The sequence below is a fragment of the Mesitornis unicolor genome, unplaced genomic scaffold (assembly GCF_000695765.1).
Source record: "Mesitornis unicolor isolate BGI_N332 unplaced genomic scaffold, ASM69576v1 scaffold4107, whole genome shotgun sequence".
NCBI classification, from domain to species: Eukaryota; Metazoa; Chordata; class Aves; order Mesitornithiformes; family Mesitornithidae; genus Mesitornis; species Mesitornis unicolor.
Genome location: NW_010195568.1, coordinates 276 through 11,707, shown reverse-complemented (window position 1 = coordinate 11,707; position 11,432 = coordinate 276). Strand labels below are relative to the sequence as shown.

The 11,432-nt window shown below is 36.0% G+C and overlaps 1 protein-coding gene across 1 annotated transcript in view; it reads right to left on the bottom strand.

The window, feature by feature from the left end:
• The window catches only part of LOC104543525 (guanine nucleotide-binding protein G(olf) subunit alpha), a gene marked incomplete at its 3' end in the record, with an annotated part of 114,811 nt that overhangs the window by 103,176 nt on the left and 203 nt on the right, over nt 1-11,432 (bottom strand). Inside the window, exons 2-4 of the mRNA XM_010188158.1 lie at nt 11,086-11,166; nt 10,203-10,257; nt 9,900-10,019 (exon numbers count right to left, since the gene is read on the bottom strand). Coding sequence (XP_010186460.1) covers nt 9,900-10,019; nt 10,203-10,257; nt 11,086-11,166 — 256 coding nt within the window. The remainder of the gene's footprint in view (nt 1-9,899; nt 10,020-10,202; nt 10,258-11,085; nt 11,167-11,432) is intronic.

Below are 11,432 nucleotides of genomic sequence, written 5' to 3'. Positions count from 1 at the left end.
CTCTTCCGAAAAGTAACAGGTAACACTGACATCCTGAGAAGGAAGGAGAAGCTAAAGTTCAAGGTAAAGGCCACCTGCCTGCCAGAAAGACTATTCTCACTCAAACGTTCAAGACTACAGATGCTGCCATGAAGTCTCACTCTTCTGCAACCCCTGCCAGGAATCTGATCATGAACAACATGGTCTCAGCAGCAAGTGGAGATACCCCACCACTTCCTCTATCCAATGACAAAACAGCAGTGAGCGTGTGTTTGTTCGCAGGTTGCTTTTTTTTTTTCATTTACATTTCTCTTCCACCTTTTCTTTTTGCCCGGCGTTGGGAACTCCTGGAGGCACACAGCCTGCACCAAAGGCACCTCTAGAGATGACTGACAGTCAGGTCCTGCTGCTACTTTGTGGTCAGCTGCAGGTCTGCAGACAAGGGGTAGCAAGATGTCTATAAAGAGGGAAGTGAGGATACACTTTCCCCTATTTTACTTCATCATTCTTTGCCTTTTCTTGTTTTCCTACCTGACAGTTCTTAAATTTGATATTATTTAGCTCCTATGAAAGAAAGTATGTGGGTGTATGTTAAGAAAAGAATGATCTGCACAGTTCTGTCACTTCACATCCTATGGAAGTGAGGGTGGACGTGATCAAAAAGCGTTCACCAAATTAACAGAGATAGGAGGGCTTGCATATCTTTAGCCTATTTTATCTTGCTAAACAATTCCACAGTTCATAACAGTGGGATAATTATTTGCATTAAAATATGTTTAAGGCCTACTGACAGCAATAGAAAACTCAAATGGAATGAACTGGCAGAAGTGTCAGAAAATGTTTACTTTTAAAAGATTTAGAAGGCAAAGTTCAACTCTAACGTCGACATAACAGACAAAAATTCCAATATTCTTCTTGCCTAAGGATAAATATCCTTTCAAAACATCCAGCATAGGTTTTTAAAACAAATACTTGTAGATTAATTACAAGAGTGCACTTTAAACCAACCAAAACTAATCTACTGATTTAAAGCAAGAAACCATAATCTGCATGCTTCAAGTCATAGCTGGCGTGCTTACAACCAGAGGTAGCTCCGTTCCAAGAAATTATTGCAAGAGTTTCCAAAGTAAAAGACAATATAAACTTAAAACTGTGTTGTACAAATCACGTTCTCCTCCTGACTCCTTTTAAAGACAAGGTCCTAGAACTTGACTACAGCACTTGAATTGAATCTCTGCAAATATAGAGAAGAAAAATGAAATAGATGGCAGAACAAGACCACAATACTATTACGGAAACTTCTAGCAGTTAACTGCAAATGTGCATTGTTCTTGCCTTTTATCTGCTTTAGAGTCCTATTTACATTTATCGTAAAGAGCTTCTAAAATACTCAGGGGAAAAACCTGTTCATAATACTTTTTTGTTTTCAACTTATTTACTTCACTGTATGCAAGGTATACATAGAGTCTTCCGTTCCCAGTGTTTAGCTTGGTCTCTGATCCTCAGCCCAGGTTGCTACCCTCAGCAAACAAAGATCCTGTGTGCTGATGCAGATTACATTGACATTAAGAAAGATAATCCACTGTTGACAATAAGTACAAGCAATGGACGAAGCTATGGAGGTGATAAAAAAGAATAAGAAAAGGCCTGAGCTGGCAACGCTCAATACTGTTTCAGAAACTGGAGTTAAAATCTCATCACTTGCTGAAAAAAGGGGACGCAGCTCTTGGCTGCTGTGGAGATGAACACTCACTTCTTTGAAACTCCAAGTAATGACATTGTTATTATTTGAGTAGGTGACATCCTCTGTCCCACAGGTCTCTGCTGGCTTCAGAGGCAATATGGATACATATGGTGACTTATCCCTGATCTGTACATTTTTATCATGGTTGCTGAAGTGAAAAAGAGATTCTCCCTGACTGGTAAACACATTGCTTTTACAGAGCATTCAAAACCAGCAAAAGCAGTACATCAACCTGCTATCTTTGGCTTAAGAGATTAAAATAATTAATTGATAATGAGGACAATCGTGAAACATACTCTGCTATGTTTACCTTTTCTCTGGCTGTGATGGAAAATCTGTTTTAATGTCGTTTATAAATAATGACAATTCATTAAATATTTCAGTACCGTTCCTCCAAAAACTGCCACTTGTAAAAGTCTGAAATGTCATAATCCTTGGACTAATTGGACAGTGTGTCTTCATTAAGAGTGTGGTTACCCTTTGCATATATTTACATTTGCTTTCATTATAATTCAGCTTGAGTTACACATGAGGGAACAAACAAGCCAAGTTCTTGCAAGCATTTTTAAGCGCATGTTAAGTCTTAATAAACTACACACTAATTCATAATTAAATCTCCTGGAGATTTCAATGCAACTCAACCTAAGTGCTGAAAATGGCAAGAATTTCTTTCCTGTTTCTTCCTTGAAGGAAGACTGGGAATTAGGATCAGTTTGTTATTCTGGGCAGGCTCTTTACATCTCCAGCAGGCACCAACTGAGTGACCAATGCTATTCCTTCAGCTGTTGTTCCAAATCTTACCACCTGAGACGGAGAAGGACAGCTGCCACCTGCACATCACAGAATCACTTCTGTAAGATACCTTAGCAGCAGCCACAAATTTGTGAAGGAATACAAAACAGCAGCCTGCCAAAGCAACCACAGTTTAAAATAAATCAGTGTGCTTCACAGACCTGCAGCCAGTACAAAGGTAATGATAATACAGGCTTTAACTTATCGCTTCCGCCTCTCTTTAATTTAAAATTAGGGTATACACTGAAAAATACCTGGTGAACAAAAAACCTCTAAAGCTCATAAATGATCCTGTAATACCTTTTTGGTTCCATGAGGAAAATCAGTCACTCCCACTTAAAATGATAATTCAAGTTATTAGTCTTCCCGTTACCATCAAATCAAATAACCAAATTTAGATGTAAAAATATTTTTATCCTTGTAAAGTATGATAAAAGTATATGAAGTTTTCAGCTAAAATTGTAACAAAAAAGACAGAATGTGACATTTGTTATTATTAAGAAAACGTTTTACAGTATTTGACTGGATGCTAGCTTGACTTTCAAAAAACCTTCAACTAATTTGTATTCATAGGTACAAAACTTCAAGTAATATCAGTAAATGTCAACAATTTTGCAGATTACGGAAGTAATTTAGGTTTTAGTAGCAGTAACACTAAATGATAATATCTTTCCAGTTTCACAGTGAAAGTCTCTGTGTTGTGTGATAATAATAAATAAGGCAGTCTGGATAAAGTGTGAACACCACCCCACTATCTGAGAAATCAGATGCACGATACAAGATAGCAAACGTTAACTTGGTGTTACTATGATGATGTAACATTGAATGCAACACTGCACTTGATTCATAAGCAGCGTTGTTCGTAAGACTTTCTAAAATCACTGTCTTTTCAACCTGAAATTATTTTACACTGTAAGCTATGCAAAAATACCTTCTAAAAAAGGCAAATACATGTGGGAAAGGTGAACTTTTCCTGTATATTTCAAAATTGAATCTTTGAAATATGAAGAAAAAGTTCACCTTTCCCACATGTATTTGCCTTTTTTAGAATATATAACAAAATTTGAATCTTTTGTTAAAAATACTGAGAAAGGAAGACCTAGAATCAAACACAGAATTTAATACCTGTTTCTCTTCATTTTTTTCTGACTACATCTTATATTTGTTAACTGTGGATCATTCGAGATTATGCTTGAGACTACCTATGGCTCCCAATCTCAGCATTTCTGCTGTTAATTGTTGAGGACCTAAGTAGATCCCCGAGCTCCTTTTCTGGGACACAAATTTAATTATTTACTTATCATCGGTATAAACTGTTAACAGTTGTGGTTCAGTGAGTTTGGAACAAGAGGAGGAAGAAATATGTTGTTACACTTTTATTAAACAGTGTAGTGTTCTACTAAAGCAAAAAAAACCTACTTTATTTTATGCTTGAACATAAGGAATTCCTTCATCCGAAAGCGAGCACCCCCGAAACACAAACCGTGTATTTTAAGCAAGAAATCCTGAGCCCCAGAGAAGAGCTGCACTTTACACAGACCACTTCAATTTTACGACACAGTTGTGTTTTCAGTTGAATCAGAGTATTTAGTAAAGAATTAAAACAAAAGAATTAAAGACAATCATGGTAGAATGTTATACTTTTATAGTGCCAGTATATATTATCAGTTTGAGAAGTATGGGGGTTTTGGGGTTTGTCGGTTGTGCTGTTGGTTTGGTTTTTCCCCCTCCCCCCAAAAAATTGTCCTATACTTGTTTGTAGTATCGAGTTTCATATTTTTGAAGCTACACAGTTAACATAACGACCGATTATTTCTGAAAGCACTACTGGATTGACAGATCCATCAACAGCACACTTAATGCTTACAGGGAATAAGAACAAAATAACACGTAACATTGAAGTATATTCTCGATCTCACATATGAAATGTTTATAATTTGGTATTTTAACACTGACTAATCAGAACATGAGGGGCTGCTTGCTGATTTAATGAAAACCAGATATGCTTACTCTACATCTGCCTGCAAACAGGTATTTCATACAGAAGGAAAGGTATCGCTGGGCATCAGCAGAATCTGCTCTTAACATGAAAAGAGCTCAACTTCAGTCTCTGCTGTTAATGAATTGTCAGTGTACAGCATAAAAACAAGTGCCAGCACAACAAAGACATTTCATCTGTCACCTAATTGCTACTTCTCCCCAACATCCACTACTTTTCCATGCCATTTCTCTTGACAATTTTAACCTTTGTGTGAAGACTTCAGAGTTGCCAACAACTGCATCAGCATTTGCAGCATGTTCAGCTGTCCTTCTCTGCCACCCTTCTTCCTTAGTTTTTCAATGTTATTAATCCAGGGTAGTAATAATCTTGTTGGATCTATACCATTTAATCATTATCTGGCCTTCCAGATCTTTCCCATGTTTGTGAAACAAGAACAAATGAAGAACTACCAGTCTGCATCTGTCCTAGAACACCAAAAAAGGCAAATTACTTTGGTACTTTTTTTTTTAAATAATTTCTACTTGACACTGTAGTAATGTTAAATATAGTTGTCACAGGTAATTATAAAAGCCTGTGGCCATTCATTCTACCCAAAATGGTAAACAAATCCCTGAAGTAAAAATCTAGATAGAAATAAAAATCAAGTGAAGGCATTGGAGTGGCAATATTCACCATATTCTCTTTTCTTTGATATTTTCATGTAAAACAGTGTATTTCACACTCCTGAGAAACATGGAAATACTGCAAGTTATATGAAAATTGAAAAATGTAAGATGATGCTATTTTCTAACTCCTTTGTGCTACATCAAGTACATATTACAGGGAAACTTAAACACGTTGTGGTCAAATAGGATATTACAATCACAGCATTAACTGCATAACCCAAGCATGTTTAACCATGTATGAACCATATTTATCGTGCTTTTAATGTTTTATTTTAAGTCTTTATTTAGGATAAAGATTTTTCTACAGCCCAGTGATACACTTCACTTGGGCAAGATTTCCAGTTACTGCAAACATTGAGACACTCACTGTAGAAACCATCCACCACCAGGCATCAACATGACTTCAAATTTGAATACCAGGTCTAATAAAAATTTGAAATGCTTAACTTGAGTCTATGTAACTTTAAGTTCTGACCAAAAATATTTTTATTTCTTGCGTCTTCATATTATGAATACAAAGTATTGATTTTTAAGAAGAAAATGTGGAGGAAAATTACAGCCATCAAATTGAACTCAAACTGTATTATCCAAAAACGTAGAGCAAACCATGGACCAGATTAATCTAAAGCAGTTTCCCTGTCAATGCCCACATTAACATTTCACTTTAAAGAGCTAAATTATAGAGCTGGCTTGATTGATAAAATAGCTTGAAAAATTATTTTTAAAACTAATGTTCTAAAATCAGCACAAGGGACTACATTTGCACATTTCACTGTTCAACAAAACACTTCTAAAACATTCTTAGCAAAGGAAAATGAACCTTTTGAAAACTCTCCCCGCTCCCCCAAACCTGGGTGAAGTGTTTGCATGTTCTCTACCACGCAAATGATTCACGTTCACCGGTAACTGGTTCGTACAGCCAAACACTTGATATATAATTGACTACCTATATACCTACACATAACTGATCAGATAAGCTTGATCCAAGATAGGTATTATGAAAAGCAACTTAATTTGACTACACTTTTGGCGAAGACAAAGGGTAAAGGAATTACACACCGAGGAGCTTTGTAGTGCCCACAAAATTCAAATACTTTAATGAAGACAACTGAACTTGAGTAAACACACGCTTACATAATACACCATGTTTTTCCACAGCTACCAGCATAATATGCCCTTAATAAGTTCACTCCGATTCACAAAGGACAAAATAAATCCCCATCAATAAAGGATTAAAAATGGCGCAGGTCAATTCCTGTTAACTTTAGCAAACATCAATCAACACTTTGCCAAAAATAACAAAAAAATCCCTTCCGATACAGTGTGTGCGCTTCCATTTCAGTTTCAAAGTCCTTCTGTTGATGTCACCCTTGAATATGGAGCGAAGATAATGCCTAAACCAGTCAGCAGATGAAAATGTATCTTGATTCCTTTCATGGCTCCAAAGAAGAAACTACAGCGGACACTTGCCTTATCCACATTTATTAACTTTGTAAAAATTCTAGCCTTAAATATTGTTGTGATTTATAAAATTAGACCACATCAAGTCAGTCAGGAAATTCTTTGTAAAAATTGTATTCTTTTCCTAAAAGTATTGAAAGGCAGCATAAAAATTAGAAAAGAAATTAAGAGACCTTTGATTTTGTTTTATATCAACTAGATAAATCATGAAGTTAGCATAACTCAACCAAATTAAAGAAAATTTTTTTACAAGTAAGTAGAACTACTGGGGGAGGCACTCCACATACTATTAAAGGAATGTCAAAAAGCTGTAAAGATAAAATAATTTGTTTTAAAATTTGGATCACTACTAAGATGTTCTGCTTACGTTTTGTAGAGAGCTATGTAATTAAAAAAACAGCCAAACAAAAACCCAAAATACCTATCTGAGTCTAAATGTGAATCCCAAACTTACTCAAGTTCTTGGAATTTCAGTCATAAATTGCAATTAAGAATATGATTTCACCCACAGGAAATCAGTGTTTTCAAATCCATGTATTTGAGAGGATAATTTTCACAATTAAATGCATGTTAGTTAATTTATATGCAATTTAAGAATGCACATCCAAGCATAGCCAATATGCCACAAATATATTTAAATTAGCGCCTCATGAGTGTTGGTCATATCGTGCCACCAGTGAAGTTTTTGCATTTCACCAGGGATCTCTCTTTAAAGACTGATGATACAGTGCAGTCATTTTCCCACATTTTGCATCCAGGGTATTTGAAATGTATCTTCAACTAAAATACACTGATGTTTACAACAAAGATTACATGGCTAACACCATCCTAAACATAACACATCTGTAACTCCCATTGCAACACTAAGGGCTGTGTCTTTAACAGCTCACTACCATCTGTATTGTTTAAATCTCTAAAAATGCCTCTTCCCTCATTCAAAGGCAGAAGGGTAACCTTTGTCACGTTTTCGTATGTGCCAAAATTTACTCCAGAGGTAACACTTAAGCAGTGCCTAGGTCAGCATGTTTTCCTTTAGAGCTGTTTTTAAGTACAGATGACAGAACCGCAAGTCCTGAATGTCTTCACTAAATACTGCATTGGTTGCTCTGGCTCAGGACTTATTCCACGCATCAGCTCTTAATTGGAGAATCAGTAATGCTTAGTGAAGGATGCGTAACTGATTACTAATCAAGTATTTATTTTTATATTTGTCCTTAGCCAAAAATACTAAATGGGTCAAAAGTTATTTCAGCTGGAAATGCAATTCTACTTCAAGTTCTCATTGACTTGAACTGGAGCAGAATCAAGCCCTGAAGCACAATAGCACATGGGGTTTTTTTCCCCAATCTGTCTTGCTCACACATCTTCCTGGAGAGAAATAAACCAACGACGACAACAAAAAAGAAGTACAAATCTAGCCAGACTATAGATTGTACCAAAAATTAAACCTATGAATTGAGCAGAGAAGGAAACAGGAGGGAGAAATTTTACACAATAAAAATTACACATAAAATACATTTACTTCTAAACCAGCAGTAGTTTCTTCTTCTTTTTTAAGCTTGTAACAACTTTTTCTACTTTTTTTTAAAGTTAGGGGTATCATTTGACCCCATTTAAAATAATGTGATGGTTTTATCAGAAATACTACTTAATTAAAAACCAGAGTTATTAACTTTTTATTTTAAACCAAAATGGACTATTACTTGTTTCATAGTCCACTAGGTCCTACTCTTTATCCCCTCCAAAAAAGAATAAGCTTTCCTCTCTATAAAATACCAAACAGTGAGTCAAATTTGACTAGATACAGTCAGCTTCTGTGAAAAAGAACTTTTGTAAACAATTTAAAAAAAAAAAATCCCCAGCCCTGTGAAAGCTCCACTTTATTTTTCTTTTATTCCAGAAACTAAAAAAATGAAACAGATGTACTATAGAGAATTGCAAAGGATATATGCCACTATTTATTTTACCCAAAATTCAAGGGGAAAAAAACAACCAACAACCAAACCAAAACCACATAAAATGAGCAACAAATGCCTCAGAACTGCAATACCTGCATAAGACAAATATTTCATGTCAAACTGGCATTCCATTTCTAAAAAGTTGCTCATTTTCACTAACTTACATCTACCAATTGAGCAATTATGCAATATGTGGGCGTACCTTGCAGTCGTTTTCTTAACATCTGCATTCGGTGTTAAATTCTAACTGTACAAGATGTCTGGTATTTTTTCTTTATCTTGAACCTTCAAAGTGGTAGGTTTACCAGAGGCAAAACCACACACCAGAGAATATGAGTCATATAATAAAGAAACGACTCTTCCCCTTCTCCCTCCTTCCACCTTGAAGCTATAATAACCTAAAGACACTCCACTGTAAATGGCTTCTTCAGTAATATTGATAGCATGAACAACTCACAATCATTTAGCCAATGAATGAAGATTTCTTTTAGTCCTTACTGTATCCATAACAAATTGCTCTCGATACCATTTTAAGCCAAAGTAAAAGTTGTGCTACTGCAAAAATAAAATCCCATACGATATTCAGAATGTCTATGCACTTCCTTTCATTTAATGCATAAAATATAAAACATTCTGTGCATGTTCCAATAAATAACAGCATAAAAAGATAAAAATAAACAAACATAAGATGCTTATGCAAGTTAATCTGAGAGGTATCTCTTATTTGTCTGTAAGAGTAGCCTCTATAGAGAAATCCTTAATTTTCTAAGGATTCCATATCAAAAGACGGCAATATTTACATACAAGTAAACCGCTGCCCATGCCAACTACAATAAATACATAAGGAAGCAAACCACCTTACTTGACCACCGTTTACACAAGTTTCCACTCTGAAGTGCAATAAGTATGGAAAACACCACTGAGGCCACTCTATCCTTTTATATCCTTTCTTGTAAGTAGACTTTAACTCAAACTGATATCCTGTATCTAATTCCACGTAGGAAACCAGCTTTCAACAAAGTCTTATTTGTAGTGTAAATTTTGAAAAGAAGAACTAAATGCAGAAACAGCACTTACAAACAGCAGTAAATAAATCAATAACAGTAAAACCTTGCACCACTAAAACAGGTGCAACCATCACAGCTTTGTAAGAAAGTTAACCCTAGTGGTAATGCAGGCATAAGCACCTCCAATGACCATCTTCCAAAAAGTACAAAACTCCCAACATTCCAGTAAATCAAAAGTAAAGCAACGCATTCCCTCTTGAACCAGAATAAATCAGTGGTTTCTGTTCTTACCTGTGTATAGTCAAAGTCAGAAAGAGGAGCTATACTCTTGATGTAGTCCATTCGAAATTGGTTTTCTGGGTTGGCCAATGGAACTGGGGGTATTAAAGTGCTCATAGCTGAAACTATAGTCTAGAATTGGATAAAACAGAAACAAACACATTAATCTGGATAATTCTAGGGTACAGGATCAATAGAAGATAATCCAATCTGATTAGCAAAATGGGATTTCTCTCAGCACAATCTTAGAGAGCACAATCCTTATCATTTCCAGTATACCCAAGCATTTAAGAACAGTATAAAGTGTGTCCTTACCACAATCGCATCTTTAACATTTTTCCGAATATCCAGTATTTTCTGTTTCTTTTCTCTGCATTAAAACAGAAATATTAACACTTTGATTGTTTTCTTCCAAAGCAGTTCAGCCAGTTGCATTTATTTTTTTTTTTACTGATCACTTGTTTACCTGCTCTTCAATAATTACAACTTACTAACTGAAAAGAACAAATACATTTCTCCTCTCATCCCTTTTCTTGCATAGTGTGAAGAGCAATGCACATTCATCCCTGATACGTTTTTTAAAATCAGACAACCATAGCCACATCTGCAAAGCCTCCCCTGATGGAACTGGAAGTCATTCTTTCAATTCTACAGCATGGTGTAAACATGCTTGAAATTAACAATACGTAGTCAAAGGCCAAGAGGTATCTAAAATTAATGTTATGGATTAATAATAATTTCTGGCAAAGAGTTCTTCAGAGAGAAAATGATGTAGCCTCAGAAAATTATGTTTTCTAACAAACATGCAAAATTAGTTTCAGTTTTACACTAACCCCAATACCGGAAAAACAGCAGCCACTGTCACCCTGAATATGACTTGACATGTATTTTTATATTACAGACAGATGCAATATTTAGTTATTTGCTTCTATGTAAAAAGTAGTCGCCATGTTGTTGCTACACAGGGGCCTGTCAAGCGCTGCAGTAGCAACAGTGTAAAATACAGTAAAGGGGCCAGGAGAAAATGCAAATATACAATAGCAGTAATTTCCTTATTTTCGCTCCCCTTCCTCCCCAAAATGCAGTGTCAAGCCACCAAAACACAGGGGATGAGAGGAGACATTTCCTAGCCTTCTGTCTGTTAACCTGTTTCCCACATTTAACAAAAAATAAGTCACAAAGTGTCAATAATTCTTACTCTGAATTAAATCCATTGACATGTAGGATTCGCATTTGTTTCACAATAGTGCTTTTTCCTGACTCACCAGCCCCTAAAAGAGAAAGAAGGAAAGGGAAAACATTGTGATACACGGTTCAGGCTGGGGGCTTGGGGTGGTTTTGGGGTTTTTGGACGCAACAGCATCTCCCACCTCTGGCAGCATTTCTGTATGAATGCACCCATGTGGCTCAGGCACCGAGCATTCAATTTGCGGACACCTCGCATAAATTGCTCAAGACAACAGCCTACATTTTTCATACCTAACAACATCACCCCTCTCGGCTGTGCCCGGGCAGGCTGGGGCAGATGTCCCCTCCTCGCCCTCC